General features: G+C 47.3%; 1 protein-coding gene across 3 annotated transcripts in view; it reads left to right on the top strand.

Annotated features, from left to right (window-relative positions):
- The window catches only part of BRINP1 (BMP/retinoic acid inducible neural specific 1), a 174,138-nt gene that overhangs the window by 144,456 nt on the left and 3,143 nt on the right, over positions 1-26,539 (top strand). For all 3 annotated transcript variants that reach the window (XM_019454028.2, XM_019454025.2, XM_019454026.2), the window contains one exon: positions 2,378-2,600. In XM_019454028.2, the coding sequence (XP_019309573.1) occupies positions 2,378-2,600 (223 nt within the window). The remainder of the gene's footprint in view (positions 1-2,377; positions 2,601-26,539) is intronic.

The raw sequence follows: 26,539 nt of genomic DNA, 5'->3' as shown, positions 1-26,539 counted from the left end.
ATGATTCCTTCATGGTCGGAGCACTGGTGGTCGCATAGAACCTAGTTTACACACATGAATGGCGGTCTTCACCTCCTTTATTGGGAGGGAACCCTTCCACTTTCAGTCAAAAAATTAAATCATTTTAACGTTTAAATTCTATGTTCCTAACTGACCCAGGTTCAGGTTCAGTGAAATGACTGTCATGTTCTCCAAGGTCAACAGCGCTTTCTACAGGAGAGCAGCATATCTTCCTTGGGGGTTGGGGGAGGCTGTGTATTGTGGGCAACCAACATACAGGGTCATTAGGGCCAGCCCCCTACCTCCAGCCAACTCCCTGAATAAACCAGCTGGCGTTGTCCTATGCTAGCCGCCCATCCCCTGAGCGTGTTCTGTATGTCGAGGACTATTCGGGCAGATACAGTGCTGTGTCACTCTTTCCTGATTTGCATTAGGTGCTAGGTTACCTGTTTGACAGATGGGAAAACTGAGGTGTTGAAAGAATAATGGTCATACAGCTGCCCAGGGGTCCAGATGCAACTTGATCTCCTGAATGTCTGACTGGCAATAAGGAGGCACTGTGAGTTCTGTAGGGGTCAGAGATTCCTATTTTTGGCACCATTTATTTAGTTAGTTTCTTTTTTCCCCCAATATACTGATCCTCTTTATGTGTTGAGAGTAAGTGTATAATGCTGAGTAAAAGCATACATTCAGAGCCTGTTTAGAGTTCTAATTCTGCCATTTACTGGCTGTGTGACCGTGGCAAGATAACTGACTTCTTTGTGTCCTACTTTCTATAAAAGAAGGCGCTGAAAGTACCCACCTCGTAGATTTGCTGTAAAATCACTTATATGGGTGAGGTGTTTCAGAGTGAGCGTGGTGCTTACTGAAAGCTACGTAGGCATTTTTAAAAATAAAATGAATGCCTAATGTACCTGAAATTTCCTGATAGCTTTTGCAGCACGAACTAAAAGTACTAAGCTGCAAATATATATACATACATATATATATGCACATATATTTATATTTATATTATACATATAAATATGCATATATTATACATATTTATATATTTATATTTAAATACATATATATATATATATATATATCCCCAACCATTTGGATTTTTCCCCCCGCAAAATGACCAACCTCCTAATTCTTTTATTTTCCCGATAGTTGGGGAGCATGACAAAGGTAAGTATTATATTGAAAAAAGAATAGCTCAGATTCAAGTCCTGCCTCTTGTCACTCCTTGGCTGTTCTACCTTCAGAAAATCATTTCCCTGCTCTGGGCTTCATTTTCCCTCTGTGTAGAACAAGAAAGCTGACCTAGATTATCTCTAAGGTTGTGTCGAGTTGCAGAAGACACGGAAACTCTGAAACACAGAACCAAACTGAGGCAGAAACCTTCACCTGGAAGACCCAAGATTTGCCCCCATCTCTTAAGGTGGGGTGTCTCTAAATGGGATGTGACGTGAGGTGGTACACAGACAACTTCCAGTAGGACTGGATCATGTAGCAAGGAGCTTGACCCATCTCAGCTCTCCCTCGACCCTGCAGATGACTTCAAAGAGAACGTTCCAGTTGGTGCTAATATGCCGTTAGCACCTCCCCATGGCTGGCTACCTTCCTGTGTGCTTCACAGTGAGAGCAGGCCCCAGGGTTTGATCACTTAGCTGGCAACACTATCCGGCCAGGATTTTTTAATACTGTTTTCATAACTGTATACGTTTACAGCTTTATTTTTATAGCTCCCATTCTACTGAAGGCATGGGATGGAGGTTTTCTAATGCAGAATTGGATAAAAATTTGGTTGAATTGATTCAAAGAAAATACTAAGTAAATATAAGTACAAATATGTGAATATCATTATCAAGCTGGCATTCAGATGACGGAAGTTTGGGAAGCCTTGTTTTTTTTTTTTAAGTTTATTTATTTATTTTGAGAAAGAGAGAGAGAGAGAGAGAGAGCATGAGCTGGGGAGGGGCAGAGAGAAAGAGAGAATCCAAAGCAGGCTCAACACTGCCAGCTTGGAGCCCGATGCGGGGCTTGAATCCGTGAACCCTGTGATCATGATCTGAGCCAAAATCAAGAGTCTGGTGCTTAAGGGACTGAGCCACCCAGGCGCCCCCTGGACAGCCTCGTTTCTAATAAGGATGCAGGATGCAGATTCCCTCCTGTGGGAGCAAAGTAAAAGAACCTTCACTGAAAGTGTAGTGGCCCTTGCACGGCCTCCCCCGAGCTGCCGAGAGGCTAGTGCAGAGTTCATGGGGCCTCAAAGGAGTGAGTTTTATCTGCAAGCCAGCCTGACTGGTAGGTGGGGCTGAGCCTTCCAGGCAGCCTCCAAGGGGGGACAGCCTTGCTCAGTCCTTCTCTCTTGGCCTCTGTCTCTCGCTAGATGAGTTTAAATCGTTTATGAAGCGTCTGCCCAGCAACCACTTCCTGACCATCGGGAGCATCCATCAGCACTGGGGCAACGACTGGGACCTGCAGAACCGTTACAAGCTCCTGCAGAGCGCCACCGAGGCCCAGAGGCAAAAGATCCAGCGCACCGCCCGCAAGCTCTTCGGCCTCAGTGTCCGCTGTCGCCACAATCCCAACCACCAGCTGCCTAGAGAGAGGTAAGTGCGACCCCCCAGCCCACCCCCACCGCCTCTGCAGGCTCAGACCTGTTTCTGGCTCAAGTTCCCCGTGGCCCGGGGAAATGCCATGCCGATGATGATGCACCTGCTGGTGGCAGGCCAGGCCTTGCGTGGTCCAGACCAACCATTTTCTGGATCGTCTCTGGCTTCTCTGCTTCTGGTTGCTGCTGTCCTGGGTTTTCTCACTGTTTCCTGAATATGCCCTGAACTTTCAGCCTCTGTGTTCTGTCTGATCCATCGGACTGTGGAAGGGAGCCCGCGATAGCCCTGACTGCTATGTGACATTATTCTGGTTGCTTGAAAGGTATTATCTATTTAATTTAAAAGTTACTTGACAGATTGGGGCGCCTGGGTGGCTCAGTCGGTTAAGCATCTGACTTCAGCTCAGGTCATGATCTTGTGGTTTGTGAGTTCGAGCCCTGCATCGGGCTCTGTACTGACAGCTCAGAGCCTGGAACCTGCTTCGGATTCTGTGTCTCCCTGTCTCTCTTTTCCCCTCCCCTTCCCCTCCCATCTCTCTCTCTCTATCTAAAAAATAAATAAACATTAAAAAAAAACAGAAATTACTTAACAAAGCAGATTTTAGCATCCCCATCTTAATGGTGAAGAAACTGGGTTAACTAATCCGTCAGCTATATATTGAGGACCTTTGATCAGGGCCTGGAGTCAGCGACACAAACAAGGCACAGACCAGGAAAATTTAAGGAGGCACTCCCTGGCTGGGTCTTGTGAGTGCAGGGTCCTCACCTGAGAGTGAGAGCCTCCTTAAACACCTGGATGCCTCACTTCCTTCCCTCTGGGCTGACAAGACAGAAGTTCCTGGGTCTTCACAGATCTTAGGGTTTCTTTGCTCCCTCTGAAACTTCTGGGGAAGAAGCCAGGATTGAGATCCAGCCCTTTCAGACTCCATTCTCCCAGGGCATGTGTGAGCTGCTCCCTGGCAGGGGGGGGAGTGCGGTGGTTTCTGTAGTGGTGCCTCTGTGGATTCCACAAAGGCATCTCCATCCAGCAGAAGGCAGGTTTGGGGGCTGTGCACCCTGCTTCGGCTAGCGCAGCTGTACCTTGATTTGTTTCATATTTGGGGGTTTTGCACTCAACTTTATTCAGAGAGAAGAGATCCACTCTTTAAAAGAGTAAGGCTAAGTCACATTCACTTACCAGATTTGCGGTCAGCCACGTGTCTGTATAGCTGAGTGCTACCCTTTTTGCACAGAGCAGAGAACCAGCCCAGAGAGGCCCAGTATTTGGTCCAGAGCTACAGTGCACATCAGTGGTTCCCAAGAGGAGGTGATTTTGTTCCCAGGGAGCATTTAGAAATGTCTGAAGACATTTTTGAGTATCATAATGGGTGTGGGGTGCTATTGCACAGGGCAATCCCCACAACAAAGAGTTTATCCTTCGCCAAAAAGTCAGTGATGCTGGGGTCTGGAAGCCCTGCCATAAGAGGAAGAGACAGGATCCCCCAGCGCTATGATGCTAAATACCGTGTTCTTCCTCACCCTCCTGGGCAGGCACCCAAAGATTAAAGATCCGTGACACTTCTAGGCATTTCTCTCATGCCAGCCACCCCCATGCACTTACTCGTTTTCCTCTTCATTTTTTCAGACTCAGATCAAATGCCGCCTCCTCCATGAAGTCTTTCCTGATTGCACCAGCCACTACAGAGGCTCTTTAGTCTAGGTCCCCATTACTCTAAAACCCCTACCCATCTCCCCTTTCTCCCCCCACTGTGAAGTCTCCTCCTTTTACTCCTGGCCGTGCTGACCCGTGTGTTTCCCATTCCTTCCAACTCTGAACCCATTGCTTGGCAGCTAGTTTGTGATCATTACTTGGTGGACCAAATAGGATTTGCTCTGGCAGTCGCTCCCTCGCTGCAGTGCGGCGAGTACAGGAACGAAAGAAAGGGGTCCAGTCACAAAATGGCTTCCTTGTCATCTGCAGCAGGTGCCCAAGCTGCCACCACGAGCGAGTGCCCAGATTCCATCTAGATCCATCAGGCTTTGGTCACGTGACCCACATTGGATGCAGTGAGGGATTCAGAAAGGAGCACAGTACACAGGGGTGTGAAGGATGTCTTTCAGAGGAGGGGCTCTGTTAGCAATCACGAAAAACCCTGTGTGTGTATATATATATATATATGTGTGTGTGTGTGTGTGTGTGTGCTTAAAATCAGCGTGTTAGTGCTGCCATAGCAAAGTACCACAGACTGAGTGCATTAGACAACAGAAATGGATCTTCTCACAGTTCTGGAGGCTGGGAGTCTGAGGTTGAGGTGGTCTGCAAGGTTGGCTCCTTCTCAGTCCTCTCTCCTTGGTGACACGTGGCCGCCTTCTGCCTGTGTCCTCCCGTGGTGTTTCCGCTGTGCGTCTCTGTGTCCTAATCTCTTCTTACAAGGACACCAGTCCTTTTGGGTTAGGGTCCCACCTCAATGACCTAATGTTAATTACCTCTTCGAAGCCCCTTTTTCTAAATAGAGTCACATTCTGAGGTACCGACGGTGAGGGCTTGAACATACGAATGTGGGGGAGATATAATTCAGCCCAGAACCCCAGAAAAAGTGGCTTTTGATCTATAGGTGAAGAAACCCTGCACCCCCAGGATTCGCCACACTGGATGCAAATCTGGTGGCAAAGGGTAACATTTAACCATTACCTGATTTTAAACAGATCGATCTGTCAGTTTTGCCGGGTGTCCCCACAGAGAATGAAATGGAAGGTCCAAAGTCGGATACATTTATTAAAGGTGAGAAGAATTTCCAGGGTGCAGGTCACAGAGCACCATCAGACCTGCCAGGTCTAGGAAGGCTCAGGAGGGCTCCAGAAGGAGAGCAGCCAGACGGGCATTACAAAGAGGAAAGGAAAGGGGCGCCTGGGTGGCTCAGTCCGTTAAGCGTCTGACTGGCTCAGGTCATGATCTTGCGGTTCATGAGTTGGAGCCCCACTTCAGGTTCTATGCCGACAGCTCAGAGCCTGGAGCCCGCTTCAGATTCTGCCTCCCTCTCTTTCTCTGCCCCTCCCCTGCTCATGCTCTGCCTCTGTGTCTCTCAAAACTAAATTAAACGCAACAAAAGACAGTAGCAAAGAGGGGCAAAAATGGGCAACGGGAAGAACACCGCATGGAATAACGGGGCTAGACTGCGATCCCGCCCCACCATTGGCAAGCTTCGAGACCTTTGGCAGGTCGCTTCCCTGTTGGGAGGGCAGATGTCCACATCTGTCCACGAGCTGCTCTTCCCTTGCAAGCCGCCAGGCTAGAAGCGTCCCACCACCACCAGGACCTTCAAAGAAAGACCTCCCAGTGTGGCCCTCTGTCCTCCCGTGAGAGAAAACTTGCCCGAATCCTAACATCCCTGCTCTAACTCCTCTGGAGAGGATGTCTAGCACTCCACCTTAGCAAGGCAGTCAATTATGTTCATTTAACAAGTATTGACTGCCGGGGGCTGGGGGGTGCAGGGCACAGAAACTCGGCTCTGGGTGGATTCCTCTGAAGCCTTCCCAGGAGAGCTGAACCTCCTTGCTGGCTGTGAGCTGCTCCCTGACATCCGAATCGGAGCTTCTAATGAGTGTTTCTCACACCAGCAGGCAGGGCACCTCCCCGCCACAGAGCAGTGTCAGACAAAGGTGCTAACACAGGGGACCTTGAGCCACCTGGACTGAGCGAGCTGGAGTTTGCAAACGAGCCGATTGCTGTGCGTTGGTCTGTGTGTGCCAGGCTCCGGGGGAGATGAGTCCACTGAGCAGATGCCTTTGCTACCACAGGTGTCAGAGGGGTTTTTACACGTGTCGCAGAGGGGTGATGTCGAGGCGGGGTAGGGGAGGGAAAGAGCACGGGGCTTTAGTTGCACACAGACTGGGTCCAAATCCTGGCTCCGTGGCATTCCAGCCACGAGGCTTTCCCTACGTCCCCGCACCTCCCTGGCGATGGGATAATAACGCTTTGCCTTCAGGTTAAGTACAAAGACCAAGATTTTGAAATACAAAAGACCTGGTAAAACACCTAAATCAGTTAAGACTGGAGGCAGACGGGGAGAAAGAGGATGCTATCACTTTATACATGTATTCTAAAGGCCAGGCACTGTTCTCAGCACCCGATAATGAATTAGCTCATTTCTTCCTCACTGCCACCCTCCGAACTAGGTACCTTTGCTACCCTACTATTCCTACTTTACCGCTAAAGGAATTGAGGCACAGAGAGTTTAATAAGATCCCCAAGGTCAATAAGTGTTAATTATTTTATTGTTACTTCAAAGAGGTGGCTCCCCCTAAAATTAAGTGGTGAGCCGATAATCGGAGCTAGTTTTAAGGCATCCTGGAAACTCGACGCTGGTCTGGAAGGCAAATGCCACCAATACACTCACCCCAAGATTCAGTGGCTCAAAAAGAACACTTTCTCATCAGCCATCATGATTCTGCAGGTTGACTGGGCACAGCCGGGGGTCCATCAAGGCGGCGGAGGCTGGGGTCATCTGAGGGCCGACTGGACTGGGCGTCCAGGATGACTCACGCCCACGGCTGGCAGACTGCTGGCTGGCAGCTGGGAGCTCGGCCGAGGCTGCCAAGCAGACTGCCTACACGTGCCCTCTCCATGTGGCCTGGGCTGCTTGCAGCGCGACAGCGTCCCGGGACTGGAAGGAAGCGGTGGGACTTTTTGCATCTTAGCTCCGGAAGTTAGACACCGTATTCTACTGGCCAAAGCCCCGCCCAGATTCAAGGGTGTGCATATTGGGAGCTGTGGGTCTTTGCAGGCAGAGGGAATCGTTTTTGGCGGTTAGGTACTATGGGATGAATTAAGTAGAAATAGAGCTAGACGTGACCATCTTACATGTAGGGCAAATAAAATTAATTACAAAACCATAACAGCCTCTTACTGAGCAGCTGTTATAACAGGCAGGAGAGCTGGCTAAGTATAAAGAGTCTACAGTCAGACTGGCTGGGTTCGCATCCCAGCTCTGTCGGCTGCTTACACTGTAACCCTGGGGAGGTCAGCACCAGCTTTGAGCCTCAGTTTTCTCAAGTGTCAAATGGGGCTAATAATAGTGCCAACCTGCCGGGAGGATTCAGTGCTTTAACCCCATCAAATGCGAGAGCAGTGTCTGGCACACGGAAGACACGCGGTTTGTTAGCTTCTTTTCTTGTTGTTATTTTTACCCGGAACTGATACTTTGCATGTAAGTTACTTAGCCCATGTGATAACTCAATAGGTCTAAGTGTTGCTAATGATGAGGACCCATCTACTTCTCCTACTGTCTCTACAAAGTGGATGCCAGTTGGATTTGTTTCATAGATGGGGGAACCGATAAGGCAAAGGTGTAATTAACTTGCCCTGGGTCACAGGGCAGGTATGTGACAGGATTGGAATTGTCTTGCTGACACCATCAGTGGGCTTCATGGTCAAGAGCCTTGTGCAGGCTCTGAGCAGTGTGCAACAGCAAAGAGACGCAGCTGTGCTTGGCTGGGGCGCCCCGTTTTGAGTGTGTGTGATGCCAAAGGCAGGATTAGCTCCTCAAGGGCATGGGGGTGGTGACGGATCAAGATTAGAATTTTATAGGCTGGAATGGAAATGGCCCCCGGTTGTGGAGCCCTGAACCATCGACTCTGGAGCCCAGGCAGAAACCCAAGCGGACACATCAGACCCATCCCCTGTAAGCAGAGAGAGGAGGTCAGGTTCGGTGTAAGTCAACTCAGCAAGCATTTGCTGAGAGCTTACTCTGTGGCGGGCTCTGAAAGCACCACGAGAAGTAAGACCCACCCCACTGCAAGGCTCAGTGTTTGTTGGGATGGGGGCAGCGATGCTAATTCCAGACTGCACTTGCCAAAGGGGGATTCAACAGCCAACCAAATATCTATGGGTCCCCATGATGGGTCAGGTTCTTTTTGGGGTCCCAGGGATACCGGTTAGCCTGTTCGGGAGCTGGCACCAGTGTGGCACCACAGTGCTGCAGTTTGGACAGGCGAAGGGAAGGCAGAGACCCACAGGAAAGAGCTGTGGTGGTTTCACTCCCCGGAGATCCTCACGTTGTGCAGCTAAAAAGGGGCAAAGACTGGGAGGTGGAACTTGAGTTTGGTCACGGCTGTTTTTAGACAAACTGACACTTTCTGGACCTTGATTTTTCTCCTCTGTAAAATAGGGATAATAAAGTCTTCCCCCTGCCTCAGAGGGTCTATGTCTGGCTCACCTGAGATGGTGTGTGGGGAAGCACGTTGTAAAACTCGGAGAGCTCTGCAGAAAGGAACTGTGCAAGCAAAGTGAACGAGAAACGTGAAATTCATCAGGAAGCGAACGAGGCTGAGTTTAGGTCCAAGGCCTCACGTAATAGTTAACATTTCTAGTTTAACCAGGTACCAGGCCCTGTCCTAACCACTTTCACCTCCACGTAATCACCATGATGACCTTATCTGGCAGCACTGACTCATCCCATTTTATGGGTAGGGAAGTTAAGGCACAGAGATGTTAATTGACTTGCTGAAAATTACACTGCAGGTAAGAGGCAGGATTCCGGTGCTAGCAGTCTTTTCCTATAACCTGTAGGCTCTTACACCTCTCCCTGAGGCATGATGGTCCAGGGCACTCAGATCAACCCGCCTAGACTACAAACTGCATGGTGATGGAATTCACCTCACACTGTTCCTTGCAAAAGAGTGAAGGGAGGACAGAGGGATGGAGAGAGGGAGAATGGGAAAAAATAGGAAGATAGGAAGGAAAGGAGGAAAGGGGGAGGAGAGAAGAAAGCAGCAGGAAATCAGCTTGGGCAGTGCTGGATTCAGCAGGTTTCTGTGCAATTCCGTAAGTGTGGACTGACCACCTTGCCTCCCAACCCAATGCCAGACCCTGAAAGTCACTTAAATATGCAAGCAGCAGGGCCTTTGTCCTCTAAACATCATTATTTAGCATCAGAAGGTGCTTTGGAGAAGGACAGTGTTTGAACCAGAGGACCTGAGTTCAGTTCACGGCTTTGCTGTGTGTGGGCCAGCCTACATCCATAATGGGATGCTCCTGAGAGCCCTGGGTATAAAACTCGTGCCTCGCGTGGGCAGGTGCAGGTTGAGTACTGCACAATTACCCCTCACGTTTCCCTAGAGCAGCTACGTTCTTTGTGGGAATTCTGCATTAAAACTCGCTTGGGAAAATAGGGGATTTTTTTTTTCCTTAAGCAATTTGAAAACAGCTGGACTCAGTTACCTTGAGGTCTTGCCCAAATGTAGGAGAAATATCACTCCCAGAGATTGAGAGAATAACAGTTCAACTCCCAAATATTGGTATAAGGTCAGTAATTGAATCTTAGTCCATTTTAATGAGTAGCTTGTACTTCAGACTAAGATCTTTGGCCCCAAATTACAGTGGCCTTTTAACTATATCTCCCAGAATCTACTGTAACCACTTTTCAATCTATGTTGCACGAGGAAGTCAGAGTTATTACTTAAGAAGCAAATTCGGTCTTGTCGCATCTCTGCTTAAAGCCTTTGGTGATGAATCACTGCTCTTAGGAGGAAGGGCAAAATCGGTTTTTTAAATTTGTTTTTAAGATGCGTTTTTAATTTTTTAATGTTTATTTTTGAGAGAGAAAGAGCACAAGTAGGGGGAGGGAAGAGAGAGAGAGAGGGGCACAGAGGATCCAAAGCAGACTCTGCACGGACAGCAGTGAGCCCAGAGGGGGCTCAAACTCACAAACCCTGAGTTCATGACGAAGTCAGACGCTTCACTGACTGAGCCACCTCAGCGCCCCTTAATTTGTTTTTAAATATTTATTTTTGAGAGAGAGAGAGAAAGAGAGAGTTCAAGTGGGGGAGGGGTAGCAAGAGAGGGAGAGAGAATCCCAAGCAGGCTCTGAGTTGCAGTGAGCGCGATGTGGGGCTCAAACTTGGGAAGCGCAAGATCGTGACCCGAGCAGAAGTCCAAGGCTCAACCGACAGAGCCACCCAGGGGTCCCAGGAAGAGTAAAATCTTAAGCTGACCTATAGTTCTGCCATGATCTGGCCACTGTCTACCTCCCGTCTGTGTTTCATGCCTCTTCTTGGCTCTCACAGCTACAGCCCCACTAATGTTTCAGTTCACGAGATGTACATGCTTCCTTCTTTTTTTTTTTTTAATTTTTTTATGTTTTCATTTTATTTCTTAGAGAGACAGAGTGCAAGTGGGGGAGGGGCAGAGAGAGGCGGAGACACAGAATCTGAAGCAGGCTCCAGGCGCTGAGTTGTCAGCACAGAGCCCGACGTGGGGCTCGAACTCACGAACCGCGAGATCACGACCTGGGCCGAAGTCGGACGCTTAACCGACTGAGCCACCCAGGTGCCCCATGTACATGCTTCCTTCTGCTCCACAGGGCTTCACATAGGCTGTTCTCTCTACCTGGAATGTGTTTTTCCTTTTCCCTCCCTTTCTGTAGCTTCTGTGTGTCCTTCAGAACTCAGCTCCAAAGGCTGTGCTCCTTGCGTTGAAAGGGTGTTGGGACCCATTTGATATGCTTTCCTAACATCCTTAATTCCCAGATGAAACCCCAAACCTCAGGCTACCATAATACCTTTGTTTATATGTTTCTATGTTTATATGGCTCTCTTGTGAGACTGTGGGTTCCAGGCGCATACCTGTACCCATGTTCTTGACCACTTAAACATCATAACTTCTTCGCATGGCCATTGGCACATGGTAGCTATTGAAAAAAAACTTCGTTCGATGAATGGACAAATAAGTTATTTTCTACGTGGAGTGGGGTCCCAAAGGCATGGTGATGTTGTATTTTACAATTGTGCCCGTTGCCATATAAATAATTTAAGGGTTTCTTCGCATAAACTGTGTGTGGTTAGGTCACCTTCCTCATTCCTAGGTGAAAAAGCTGAGGCTGAAGGAGGTTAAGTGCCTTGTCTGAGGTCACTCAGGGAATTTGTGAAAAGACCGTGATTAGAACTGAGGCCCTCAGACTGTGACAGTCCAAACAGTATGGTCACATGGAAACTGCAGATGGGAGATTGTCTTCAACTGACCTGGATCCAAATCCTGAAAGTATCTCTTGTTACATATGTTACGTTGGGAAATGTACCCTATTGAAGAAAAAAAGAAAAAAGCAACAGAAAGAGGATGAAAATACACACTTCCCAGAGTCTATGAAATTCAACAGGATGAAGAAAAACCCGTAGCACTGAGTAGGTCCTTCACGTCAGTGCGATTTGGGGTTTCTTTCCTATGTGCTGTCACCTGATTTTTGTGGAGGTTAGAGTCTTGTAAGGCAAAGCAGATTCATGGCACTTTAACTCGAGGGCAGGCAGTGCAATTATTGGCATTTTCCGATGACTTTGGTTTATTTTTACTTCTCATATTCACATGGCCTTGATCCAGCAGTCCGGGTTTTCGCCAAGCAGCGTGTAATTATGCATTGTTGAGATGAAAATCCCTTGGGGGCGTCCACCTCAGGCTCCAATCCTGGGGCCATGGCTTCTGAACCCATGTCAGCTTTTAACATATTTCTTGCTCCACATAGTGTTTAATTGGTGTCTATGGAAAGATTCTGGCCACCAAGATAATTGTTATCCCTACTATGATGACCCTCAGTATCCATGCTGGTTTTGATTCTTCTCTCTGAACCCTATACTTACTTGCCTCTGGATTTAATCTCCATAGACTCCTGCAGTGGAGCAGAGGGATAGGACTTCTTATATTTTATTTGAACTGAAGTCAATTTCAGTTTATTAGACTGACAGTCTCTGCTCTGCCACTTATTAGATGCATGACCTCCAAAAATCTCTAAACCCACCCAAGCCCTTTGTTTCCTCATCTGTATGGTCAGGGTAATAAGAATAGCTACCCTATAGAGTCGATGTCCCAGGCAATTTATAGGATATATGTGAAAACTCTTTGTAACTTACAAAAAAAAAAAAAGTGCAGATACAATATTAATATAATCAAGAACACAGGGGTGGCACACCTTAGATGTTTGATGGAGACTCTGTTTTTGCCCCCAAGAAATGAATGTTTCCACTGGAGAAGACAAAGCATAAGCCCGACCACATGTAACAATACAGTAAACAGGCAATGGGATTTAAGATACTTATGACTTCAGGGATGCCTGGGTGGCTCAGTTGGTTAACCGTCTGAATCTTGATTTCGGCTCAGGTCATGATGTCACAGTTTGTGGGTCCGAGTCCCATGTTGGGCTCTGTGCTGACAGCGTGGAGCCTGCTTGAGATTCAGTCTCTCCCTCTCTGCCTCTCTCTCTCAAAAATAAGTAAATAAACATTTTTAAAAAGCTTAAAAAAAAAAGGTACTTAAGACTTCAGACTCTGGAGTGTAAAGGCCAAGAAGAAGGTACATTTACTAACAATGTGAACTTGGCACAGTATTAAGGTTTCTGAACTTCATTTGTCTAATGGGTATGGTGGAGATAAAAATCATGCCTAATGTTGGAAAATCAGTAAAAGATCACGTATGTCACTTTTTGCATATAGTAAGATGTCAAAGCACAAGGCTCCTCATCAGACAAAATTAGAGACCAATAGTGTGTCAGTCAATTGAAAAAGTTAAGTTAAAATGGAGACTCTTAAAAGGCATATACATGCTGCCCATATATAAACACATTTTATTTTAACTTAAAATGTCTAAATGCATATTCCTTGGCCAGCCTTTTGAAGTAGGGCCAGAATCTTTTTTGAGGGTGTTGGTATATTTGATTTGACATTCTGCTGGCTTTCTTGCATAAACCAGGCCCGTAATTGCATAACATTTCCAACTCTGGTTTATTCAAAGTGAGGAAGAGCTCGAAGACTGTTAAGACAATCTAAACAGTGGTAGATTTTCATGTCCCAATCATTTTCAGGTACTTCCCCCTTTAGTTAAATCGATGACATTTTTTGGCCAGCAAGCGTCTTTCTAGAATTTCGTTCACAGCATGCAAATTAGGTTCCACAGAAAAAGACAGCTCATATTTTAATTGATTTGACTTTTAATTCCATGATATAATAATAGCAAATACAAGTGGCAGAAGCAGATGTGGGAACAAGCGTGCGTGTTACTTGGAGGGAACAGACCAGCGAGTCGTGAGTATTCAGTGTGCCGTGAGTGTCACACGTTTGTCTGAGGGAAGGGAGGGAGTCATTGTGAGGTGAGTCACTCACACGGAGGCCAATTACGTGAGCTCGTCCTGAGACAGAAGCACTTCTTCCAGCTAATTTTCCACTGTTAGTGGGGCAACTTGTGTAAGGTCATATAGTGAGGAAAAAAATGATCATAACAGTTAACGTATGTACCAGACACAGTTTTAAGTGCCTTCCGTATATTTACTCATCGAATCCTTACAGCGGGCCTATGAAATAGATTCTGTTATGGTTCCCTTTGTGAAAACAGAATTTGAGTAGCAGTAGAGGTAAGAAGGGAGAGAAATTCGTTCCTGTTGCAGAAGACGGGAGAATCCCCTGGCCTCTTTGCCTGGATTACTCTATCTGTCCTTTGCTTTTCAGATCAAAACCACACTTCTTAGGATGCATGTCCTGACTCACTAGACCAGTTTGCGCTGCCCTACGGGATGTCTTTACTGCATCCCACATGGCACATTCGCAATGGTGTATTTCATCCCAGACTTACCCTTCTTGACCACAGATTCCGTGAAGGCAGGGACAAGTCGATCCCTCCGCCTCACAGTGATGGAAAAGGTGCCTGGTGCATAATTACACAGTCAGCGCTTGCCAAACTGAAGCGAGGGAGGGAGCTTTTGAGATGGAAGTTTTAGGACGATGCAGGATGATGATGCTTTGCATTCGGGGCAGAGAATGGTTTTCTGTTCTGGAAAGCAGCAAATAAAATAACGTATGTAATCTTAATTGTAAGATTAATTTCATCCAGAAGTGGGAAGTCAGAAAACAGAGAGAGAGCAGAAATCGACATGAGTGCATAGGCTTTAAATCTGACAGCCTGGTGTTAAATCCTGGTGAGCTGTTTGCTCAGTGTCTCTGGTCTTAAGTGCCATCATCTGTAAAATAAGGCAAAAGCAGCACTTCGCCCACCGAGCTATTGTAAAGATTACCCAAGATAATATATGCAATGTTCTTAGCATATAGTAGGTGATCAATTAACATTAACTCTTAGTGTATTGGTCTTAATTGTTATTGAATAAGATTAGACTAGACCCATATGGGGGCGCCTGGGTGGCTCAGTCGGTTGAGCGTCGAACTTCGGCTCAGGTCATGATCTCACGGTCTGTGAGTTCGTGCCCCGCGTCGGGCTCTGTGCTGACAGCTCGGAACCTGGAGTCTGCTTCAGATTCTGTGTCTCCCTCTCTCTCTGCCCGTCCCCTGCTCATCCTGTGTCTCTCTGTCTCTCTCTCTGTCAAAAATAAACATTAAAAAAAAAAAAGATGAGACCCATATGTTGAGATGAAACTCTGGAGAAATTGAATACCTAACTATGGAATTTGTATATTATCATTTAGGTGATGAGTAGAGAGGAAAAAAAATTGGAAGAAATGCTATGGTTTAGTAAATCTCTGCTAGCCATTTGAAGTATGAGCTAGAGAATCGATGGAATTTTTCTCCCGGGTGTAAAAAGATTCAGTATTTCTTCCCTGGGTTGTCATGAGCTTTACCACTGATCTCTGGATCACAGCAGTGGCTCTCAAACTAGAGTGGGCATCATGATCACCTAGAGGGCTTTCCAAACATGGGTTTCTGGGCCCCACCCCCAGGGTTTCTGATTCAGCAGGTCTGGGATGGTTCCTGGGTTGCAGATGATACTGATGTTGTTGGTCTGGGGACCACACTAACCTTGGATTAGAATACTCCTCTCAATGGCCTAAGTACACCATCACCTCACTTGGTAGAAATGAAGCAAAAATGAATCCCCCTGAGTGAATCCTATAGGATATTGTGATGTGGGGGGAAAGGAGGTGATGTCTTTGGTTGAAAAAGTTTAAAAACATTTCAATTAGAAAGAAAAGTAAAGTGAGATGGGGTCATATGTATATATTTTTCAAACTTCTTTGGCCATCGAACCCCTTTTTCTTGGACTTTCTCAAGAGAGGGGGTCCTTTAATACACAACCTTACAAAATCAATGCCTTACACCAGATTAAGAGGCAGCGACCCAGATTGTTTGGTGTGGTACCACAGGTATCCTTCCTGTCAACAGATCCTCATCTTGAAGCTTGTCTTCTTGGAGTTGAGTTTCTCACACCTTCTGCTTAGGCAGATGCTAATGGCTTTGTATCCCAGCAGGTACCAGTCCTGCTGAGAGGTGGCATGAGTCCTAACCAGCAGCAGCCAAAGTAACAGCAGGAACGTATTCAGTTCCTGGTATAATTAGAGAATAAATTTACCCCATTAGGCTCGGGGACATTCCTAACCTTTAAAAGTAAGCTAAGACAAATACCTTCTGTACAGGTTATTTTGCTTTGCAGAGGGCTTTCACATCAATGATTTGATCTGATCTTTATACATAAATAACCTGTCAGGGATCTACAGCAATGATTAGTCTCCCACTTACAGGTAAGCAAACTAAGGCTCACAGAAATTAATGACTGGCCTGGCATTATGAAATAATATCCTTCTGCTGCCATTCTACATAGGCATTGTCCTTTATTCTTGCCAAAGAATATTTACATGAATATTTTCACTGAATCTTCATGTACTCATCCGTTCGTTCCTTCCTTCAGCAGATACTTAGTGAGTGCCTACCAGGTGGTAAGAACTATGCAAAGGGGAGTAGTGGAGCCGTCGACGAAACAAGGGGGACCTCACAGAAAGCTTGAAATCCAGCCCATAAAATAAAACTGGCAGAGGACCAGTCTCACGCCCGTACTTTACCTTAGGAATCAGAGGCTCAGGAAGGTTAAACGACATAAAATTATGAAATGCATAAAATAGCATAGCCATCAGGGACCCTAACAACTAATTTATTCCTGTCATTTTATTAAAGAGTAAAATGAAACCAAGTCTCGGTCAGAGTAGTTGTCTTAGTTTGGTATTGTTGGGTAGCACATACCAGAGGCTTAAAGCAATAGACGTTTACTGTGTCCCAGTGTCCTTGGGTCAGGAGTCTGGGCGTGGGATAGCTGGATCTCTGCCTGTGCTTCACAGGCAGGAATACAGACGTGGAGGTTCTGGGGCAGAACCCGCTTCTAAGCTCATTCAGGTTGTTGGCGGAATTCGCTTCATGGTGGTTGGAGCACTGAGGTCACCATTCCCTTGATGGTTGCTGGCCAGGGTTTGCTCTTAGCTCCTGGAGTCCACTCTCCAGTCCCTTTACGCCGACCGCCTGCACCTTCAAAGGAGCAAAGGTGCAGTGAATCCTGCCAGAGAAAATATTCTGCTTGTAAAGGGGCACGTGTGGTTACATTAGGCACGCCTAGATAATCTGCGTATTTTTAGGTCAACTGTGCCAAGTTAACAGGCCACAATCACAGGAGAGATATTTTATCATTTTCACAGATCCTAGGGATTACTGCTGGGAATCTCGGGGGACGAGGGGACATGTTTAGAATTCTGCCTCGTACAGTAACATAGGTTGGTAGTAATGGAATAGGGAAGAGATATCCTGAGTTCTCTTTGGGGCTCACAGTATATAGAAGTTTCAGTATCTATTGCTATATAACAAGTTGACCCAAACTTTAAAGCACCAACCATCATATTATGCTCAGGACCTATGGGTCAGGTATGTGTGCCAGAATTGGCTGAGTGATTCTTCTGTTCCATGTAGAGCTGACTTGAAATCACTTGAATTGGTATTCAGCTGGCAGCTGGATTGGGCTGGAGGTTCCAAGAAAGGTTCACTCATGTGTGTCTGGTGCCTTGGAAGAGACAGCCAGAGGCTGGGCTCAGCTGCACACCTCTCCCTGCCCAGCGTTTCTCCATGTGACCACTCCAGTCAGGTGGTCAGACTGCTTGTAGGTGGTCTCAGAGCTCAGAGCTCCAAGAGGGAGTTTCCCAGAGCTGCAAGTCTCTTGAGATCAGAATCCATACACTGGGCGAATTGCTTCTGCCTTCTTGTATTGGTCCAAAAAAAGTGTTCGACTCTCTCCAGATTCAAGGGAAGGAACATAGATCTCCTGTCTCTGAAACAGGTGGATCTGTGAGCCACCTGCCATGCATAGTGGGTTTTGTTTAGTTTTGCAGTGTAATATATTTTAGTCTAGAAAGAGTGCACTCTTCAGAGACCTTGTGAAGAAACATTTTGTAATACAAAATTGCCCTTTAGAACCTTTGTCAATCAAGATGGTTGTTTAGTGTGTTTATCTTAAGGTTTCCGCCCCTTGCTACGTGTTTCAACTTAGGTGCATTTTTTTTTTTTTTTTTTTTTTTTTTTTTGCTGTTGTTTTGTTGTTTTGTTTTGTTTTCTTGGAAGCTGGTTAAAGGCAGAGAATGTTCCATAATATGATTTCATTATTCGCTGGGTAAATGTATAGTGTGGGTATTTGACGTGGGAAGAGGACTCTGCCAGTTACCGAGTATTCCAAGTATGTGTTCTAGAATCGGGGAAATAACTGTAGGAAATCGTCGCTGGACCCACTGTAGGAAAGACCAAGCTAAAACTCTGTTGATTACCTGACTTCCATAAACACTTATTCTGCCTAGTGGACCACAGTGACATTTTTGTCTTTGGGAATTGGTATCAGTTCAGATCCAGTGTCCAGTAATCCTTGAAAAGTGTGAGTTTTTCCTCTTCCCCAGTGCGTAGTCACCCCAGGTAAAAGGCTACCTTTGGGAGAGGTCGGGGGAAGGTGAACAGCGTCCGTTTCTGCCAGAGTATGGGGTTCTTCCTCAAGGGGATGATTCTGGCTCTGAGCTTCTAGGTACTACTTGTGTGACTTCAAACAAGTCACATAACCTCTCTGGACTCTGCTTCCCATGGACCAGGACTTGTCTAAGCATCATTCCGCCCCAGGATTCTGAAAATCTGTCACTCTAAACCCACAGACAGCTCTCCCTGGAGCAAATTGCTATGTGGATAGTCCCTGACCTACTCATTTTTGTGTGTATGTGTATGTGTCTGGGGGAGGGGAGGGTAGCAATTTGGTGACAAAGACCTATTCTGAGTGCGTATTAAATTGTCCTATTAAAGAAGAGGTGCAAACCCACAAATAACCCCAGGCTGGCTCAGGGCAGTTCACTGTCAGTCAGAGAAGCGTACAAAGTGCCGTCCCAACGATGGGGCGACGAAATGTTTAGCTAAGGATATCTTTGGCGTTGCTTTTCTATTTATGGGGGTAAAAAAAAGCAGGCAGCCAGTGAGGCAGAACCCCACGGCAAGCCAGGGGTGTACCGCGTGGGTGAGGGGTGTGGAGATGTGTGCAGGCAGCTGGGTTTCGCCAGGAGTGATGTAGAGAGTTCCTTGTAACCAGCACTGCTGGGCGTCTCTCCAATCTCATCCCTGTTTGTCACTCTGAATTTGCAGCAAGTAGGGCAGTTTGACTCACTCCGCTGACGTAAGGCAAGAAAATAGGCATCTTCAGACCCTTTCTGTTGTTTTTAGTTTAGTTGTTTTGTTTTGTTTCTTTCTTCCCTGGGGCTCACAAGTGGCTTCCTGTTCGGAATAGAATCTAGAGGCTCAGAGGACCGAGTCAGAAATAGAATGAAGTTCTCACAATATCCGTGGATAGCTCTTTCTTCTCCTCCAGGGCCAATTCCAGTCCACCTCCCCACTTCCGCCCTCCAAGTTGGCCAGCAAGCTCACACACGGGTGAGTTATAATCCCAGCAATGTGACAGCCCGCTGGTGACGTGCAAAATAAGTCACGTCTCCTCCCGGAGCCTGGTTTTTCCTATCGTGAAAGTGAGATTCATGATGCCCTCTTGAACCCAGCCCACAACACAGAAAAGTTGTGACGCTCAAATTAGAGACCCGAACAGGAGAGCTTTCGGGGCGCCTGGGTGGCTCAGTCGGTTAAGCGTCCGACTCTTGATTTCAGCTGCGGTCATGACCTCAGGGTTCGTGAGATCGAGACCCGTGTGGGTCTGCACGCTGAGTGGGGAGCCTGATTAGGAGTCTCTCTAAATAAAATGAAATAAAAATGTAAAGTACGGCTGCCTTAATAGCATAACTCTGGATGTTTTAAAGGAATTTTTTTGAAATAAATGTTTTATTGAGGTATTGAAGACACGGAGAAAGAGAAGGTATCACAGATGTACAGCAAGATGACTTTTCACAAGATGAGTTCACACATGTACCCAGCAGCACCCAGATACAAATTAGGGCATTATCCACACTGCAGAACCCGCCCGCGTCCTCTCCTGGACACTGCCAGCCTGCTCTCTGGGGGAACCACTCCTCATCGCTTCACTCACCGCAGCTTGGTTTTGCCCCTTTCCATACCTAATATGTACCTTTAGTAGGTACTTTCCGGTTTTCAAATTCGCTGAACCACTTTTCTTTTCTGCCACTAGCATCGGAGAGTGTCACTTGGGGCACATCCTTTTGCTCAGACTTGGTGGTCCCCATCTTTTTTATTTGTATTCTTTATTTGATTTTAGCCATCCGGCTGAAGGGGTATGTATTTCATTGCAGCTTTTTTTTTTTTTTTCCTGCGCCTAGAGTGGAGAGCCCGATGTGGGGCTCCAACTCACAAACCGTGAGATCATGACCTGAGCCCAAGTCAGACGCTTAACTGACTGAGCCACCCAGGCGCCCCTCTCATTGTAGTTTTAATTGGCATTGTCCTGATGACTAATGAAGTGGAATTGTGTGTACTTATTGGTCTTTGGAATATCCTTTACTATGAAATGCCTGTTCCTATCATTTGTCTTATTTTCCCTATTGGTTATCAGATTTCTTCTTACTGCTATATAGTTTCTTTCTTTCTTTCTTTCTCTCTCTCTATTTCTTTCTTTTCTTCTTTCTTTCTTTCTTTCTTCTCTCTCTTTCTTTCTTTCTTGGGCAAATCACATTCATTATACAGTGGGTGCATTGTCCAGAAAAATAAAGATTGTGATAATTGCATCTACTCTGATTGAAAGAGACCCAGGAAGGAAGGGCAGACCCTAGACCAGCATAAAGTGCCTTAGACTAGCCCAGCATCCGGCCAGTCTAGGAGTTACCTGTATATTATAAATGCAATCTTTGATTGGCTAGAGGTATTGCAAATGTACTCTCTGACTAAGGGTTGTCCTTTTATTCTTTGAATGATATCTTTTGATGGGTATATTTGATGGTAATATAGCCCCCCCATTAATCATTGTTTCCTTTATGGTGAGCTGTTTTAAGCGATCTGTGTCTCCGCCAATATCACAATAATGCTTCCCTATGTCTTCTTCTAAAAGCCATTCTGTTGATGTTGGTAGTATTGTTACTATTATTTTACTTTTCCCCTTTAGATCTGTCCTTCATCTCTCTATGTTTGCGGATACGTAAGAGATTGTCAGGAAGATGTTCTGTTGTTGTTGCTGTTTTTATATCAGTATTCAGCTGACCCAGTGACATTTATTGAATTCTGACCCTGGGTTTATAATCTGTAACTACTTACTTCAAAGGGACCGTTTTCTGTGTGAGCCAGACGGACACAATAGTTTGTTTTCATGAGAGACACTGTGCACCTACAATATGTCGGAAGCTTTATATATAGTAGCTTACCTGGTTCTCAAACGTACTATGTTATTACTCCATTCTGTAGCTGAGAAAACGGAAGCTTTGGAAGGACAAGCAATTAGCTGAAGGTTAAATAATGAGTAGCGGAGCTATGATTCAATACCCAATCTTTTTCTGACTCCAAAGCCGATGTCTTGCTCTCTCTTCAAACATCATGGTGACAGCATTCATTAAGACTGTGGAGGGTGAGTAACCAGAGAGACTAGGGTACTAAGCTACAATCAACTAGTAACTGAGAGCGATATTTTTACCCAGAGCATTTATAAACCGCAGCCGGTTGTTTCTTGCCCTCAGTAACAATAAGGGCTAATGGTTAGTCATCACTTCCTTTCACTGCAAACCTCCCAGGCGTATCTGATCCTGGTTCTGAAGTCACAGTATGTGTCACCTTCCCCGTTTGACAGACAAGGAAACGGAGAATCCACGAGGTGAGGGGACTTATCCAAGGTCACATAGCAAGGTCAAGTATCCAAGGGCAAATAGTGGTAGAACAGGGTCCAGGATGTGTTTTAACCAGCTGGCTCGTGCACCTGTGATCACTCCCCTCCACTGCACCCCTCGTTGACGTAGATGACACTTAGTGTACTTCATGACTGTACGGAAGCCCGTTAGCCCCGATTATTACAAAAGATTGTACTTTCTAGCCTTGGGGTCTTAGTCGCTCATTCCTGTGCCTGGCTACTGCCAGGAACAATGAGCCGCTCTTGCAGCCCTGCCCCCGGGAACTGCTTGTGCCTTCAGCCTTTCCGTCACCCCCAAAGAGGCTCCCGGGTCCCTCCTTCACTTGTCTCCAGCACATCCATGCCCCAAAGCAAAATGCCGAGTTTGAATATGCAGCTGATGTTGTCTGTCACCTCCTTCCAGACACAGATCTGTGTAATTGCAAAAATTGTTTCATAATCCTCCCCAATTAAGCTCCTGACAACCTAATTTTAAAGACTCTAGTGGATTTCTACATGGCTGTTCTCCCCATTCCTCCTTCTAACCTCTACCTCTGTCCTCTGCAAATAAGACCGATCACTTATTCCACGATGCCAGACTAGAAGGCATCTTCACTGTGGCAACGGACTACAAAACTCTTCTTTTGGTCTTTCCTTCCTTATTGCTGTGAGCCATTCAATGAGGCTCTGACGTCATTTCAAAAACCGAGACAAGCAGGGAACACAGGTTTTTAAGGCAACGACAGAAAGTCAGAGAGGGGAATGAAGGATTAAAAGCTAAATCTTTTTCTGGGGGAAATGAGGCACACAGAGTCGGTCTGATGGGCAGTTATGATTCACACTAGCACATCCAGAGGCCAAGGCTTCCTTCACTTGAGCCCTGAACATTCTGACACCATTGACCTATTCATTGTTATCAGCACGTTGCCTTTAACAGGCACACGCACACAAGTGCACACACGCACGGTCATGTGCAGCACAACCGAAAAAAAAAAAAAAAGGCAAAAAAACAAAAACAGTGCATCATCAGAAGCCTAGAAACAACTGTTTTGCCTTCCCGGTCTAGAATACGGTCTACAGAGTATACATTTTGTGGCGTATCACTGAATTACTCAGACACCCATTACAATGTCAAAGAAATGCCAAGGAAGAAGCACAGGGCATAAATAAAAGAATAATTCAGAGCTCCAATTTCATTTTTTTTCATTTCCTCTCCACTTTTAAATAAACACTCCTGGTAGGCAAACGGGAATTATGGATTATAGTTTTCTATTTTAGCCTAGATCTGTTTCTCCCCCCTCTCTCCTTGGCACTCAGTTTGTGTGATCTTCCCTAAAATGCCACTGGCCTGGCACCGCATTCCTGTCTTAGGCAAAACCTCCAATTAAAATCAGCGGGGAGTTTGCTTGAATTAGGAATCCCAGCCTGGGCTCCCCACCCGGGTGGTTCTGAAAGGGAGATGTGTGTCTTTGAAGCCAGTGATGGGAAGCCCTGGGTGGCATAGCCTCTGTCCTCCAAATGACGAGCGACTCCAGCTGTGTCACTGGGAGACCTGTCAGGTCGCCAGAAAATCCTGGCTGAGGCAAAGACAGGGGCCTGCAGGGGAGCATGGCCTGGAGCCTAGCTTCTCCTCGGGTCTGGGTTGTCAAGAGTAAGGAAAGCACAGCGGGGACTGGAGGGGAACACCGGGTTTGGATCCAGAAATCCTGAACTCTGGTCTGCTACATCCATGCTGTGCGACCATGGGAAAGTCACCGTCCCTCTCTGGCCTTCGGTGTCCTCTCAGTAGAAGGAAAAATCACAAAGGAGTCCTAACTCAGGGGGTTGACACGAGGATAGAGGGATAACAGCCACAATGTAGAAAGCACTCAGGAGACACTGATCCTTCGCTTCACCTAAGCAGCAAAGCCTCAGCGTTCAGGTGTACACGTGAAGGGGGTGGGCTGAACATTTCCCAGTCTTCTTCTCGAAGGTTTTCTGCTTCTGTGGTCCAAGCTGCTGCACGTGGCCCTCGGAGGGAGCCCACCAATCAGGTGCCAAGGTTTCCGGGCTTTAAAAATAAAAATGCAGGCTTCTGCCCTCACCTCCTTCCTCCTCTCCTCCCTCCCCTCAGCACCCCTCCTCTCCCGGTCAGATGAATTGAAATCCCATCCAACAGAAAGATGCTGATTTGGATGTATTGGAGTTCATCTTTGGCTGCAAGTGGAAGATGTTCTGGATCCCCAGGGACAGAGAAAAGCCTTTTAAAACTTGGTCCCCGTTGCCTCACGCTGACTGCCTTGCGGTGGGGCTGTGTCAGCCCTTTGTGAGACCCTCCCCTCTGGAACCGGCCTATTAAGCCACTCCTCTGTTGCCAGGGTTGAGGCAGGCTGTCACCAGCTAGCCTGGGAAATGGTATTTATAGATCACAGTCCCTCCTACCCCTGGTCCCCAGCCTTTCCCCGAGCACTTGTCGGTGAGCTCCAATTATCTGTGAATGGAGGAGAGGGATCCTGGCAGGTCCAGAGGAAGCGGGGAATGTGATAATAGGCCCTTCACACACTCAAACTTGCAGTATTTTTCCATGATTTCAATCTATTTCTCTTCTCGTGGCCTGTTTCCTCCTTCTCCTTGCCTCACCGTCATAATGTTACATTCTAGTACGCAGCACCAAGCGTGGTGCCTCTGGGGTTAGAGAGCGTGGAGTGTGAACTCAGAGTAGCTCTGGGTCTCAGACGGGCGTCTCGCTCCTCCAGGGCTCAGTGTCTCCATCTGTGACTCAGTCAGATGGCGTGTGTGAGCCTGCAGCCCAGTGCCTGGTATACAGTGAGTGCTCAATGGTTGTAAGCCGCCGACCCCCGTGGCTGGTTCGGGGTGCCACGCGCAGTGGAGCGTTGCCAAATTTCTGAATACCACTCACTCATCGCTGCCCAGAGCACTGGTTGCCGATGGTGTAGGAGATGGGCCTCGACTGAGGCAGAGTCCTCATTGTGGGAAGCTGCTTGGATCCGGCACAAACACACGAAACCCTGGAATGAGCTCGTTGTTCTGGTTTTGCTCTTCCCCACAGAAGGAGGTCCTGGAAAGCAAAGGAAAAGTTGGCCAAGCTGGGAAGTCAGGGTTGTCACCAGTAACATTGCGTCCGGTCTGCGACACCCAGCCTCCGCTTCCCAGAAAGGGCCGAATCGCCCTGTGAAGGCCCATCCGGCGTCCGCGTTCCCTGAGCCTTTGGGTGCTGACGCATGAAGGCCTGGCCGAACGGCTTCATTTCTGTCCTCCCCTCTCTGATTCCGTCCCCTCGTGGTGGCCCTCTCCAGTGCCCTGCTCCCACGTTGTCTCATCCTCTCCTCTAGGTCGGCCTCCCCCGTCTCCCCCAAGGTCTCCAGCATGGAGACCGGCTCTTCTCTTGCCAGCCTTCCCCGTGCTCCACCTCCCTCCTCCGCGTTCTCTTTCCTCCTGCCCTGGGCCTCGAGCTCCCTGCCCACCCCCCCCACCCACACGCACGCGGCCCCGCTTTAAGTCCTCTGGCTGTATCATTAATGCCTTCTTTGATACGGCCCACAACCTCATGATTATTCTGAGGTCAGGAGATGCAGGTGCCAGGCAGCTCACTGATGCGCCTCAGAGGGCCTCTGTCCCCAATCCCTCCTGCTCGACAGGGCTGGAATCCTAATTCGCCACTAGCCCCTTCGCTCTTTGCAGCATCACCAGGGACTTTCATCTTTTTATTTCCCCCACCGAGGATTCTGAGGGCTCAGCCACAATGAGGCATTGATTCAAGGGGTGAGGGCTGTGGGGCTGACAAAGGGTCCCAATGATGGGACACGAGAAAGGGGGCGCTCTGCGGGGTTATAGAATGCCTTGCAGATGGGAACAGAGGAGCTCTAAATGGGGTACTGTCCTGTCACTTGGAGAGGGAGTGACAGGGGCAAGTGTGGGCCATTTGAAAGAGGCATTTTGGAATGACGCTCTCGTCAGATGGAACCGTGCAATCAGAGACGTGTGGCGGGCCCCTGCAGCTCACGAAAATATCAGATGACTCATAGCCAATATTCAGTCAATGTTCTGGTTTGGGAGGTGGGAGCCGCAAAGCTCATTATCATTCCAGCTCCGTTTCCTGAAGGCTGGGCCTGCTGCTGTTCTCCAGGCTGTAATAGGATTGGTCTCGTGAAGCAGACACTGGGGAGGGCTGGAGCTGTGTGGGTGGACGGGATCGGAAACTAATACCGCAGTCCAGAGGGGAGAAGAGAAGTTGGGGTTTGCTTTTTGGTTTTTTAATGGAGAATACGAGAAAAATACTGATTTTGTGCATTCAGTCATTCAGCGAACATTCATCCCGCAAACCTTTGGGGCGCCGAGCTCGGGGGTGAGATGCTCAGGGAAGGACGGATCTCCCCTCTCAAGCCCTCAAGCCTGGAGGGGAAACTGACAGGGGAAGCGGGGGTCTCCAGTACGGTCTTTTGAATGTGGCCGGGGAGGTTTTATTGCCGGGGCTGGGTGGCTCTGTGGATGTAAAAGGCAGAGCGGCTTTGAGGAGCGCACTAATTATTCCTCCATTTTCTCTTGGCTGATAAGCAACTTGCTTCAAGCAGAGCATTCTGGGAAGCCGTTTCAACACTATCCATTTTCAAATGTCCCACAGAACAAAATGGCTCCCCTCAGACTCCAGAGAGATAGTGAAATCCCTGAGAGTGTCTCAATACCTTCAAAGGAATAGCTTATTCTCTGGGAGAAGAGTGCTTACTGTTATTACCTGTTTCAATAATTGATCTATGCCAGGCTCTGTGCTAAATGCTTTAACCGTATTACCTCCCTCCATCCTCTCACCCGTTGCCTAAGATGGGCTTTATGATTCTCATTTTAGATATGGATACTGGGGCTTAGAGACACAAAGTGACTTGTTCCTGGTTACAGAACTGAGTTTGGAACTCAGCTCCTCTTGGGCC

This window comes from Panthera pardus, unplaced genomic scaffold, assembly GCF_024362965.1.
Source record: "Panthera pardus isolate Hobbes unplaced genomic scaffold, ASM2436296v1 HiC_scaffold_20, whole genome shotgun sequence".
Lineage (NCBI taxonomy): Eukaryota > Metazoa > Chordata > Mammalia > Carnivora > Felidae > Panthera > Panthera pardus.
The sequence above is the reverse complement of the archived record's forward strand: the minus strand, read 5'-3'. Positions and strand labels throughout refer to the sequence as shown.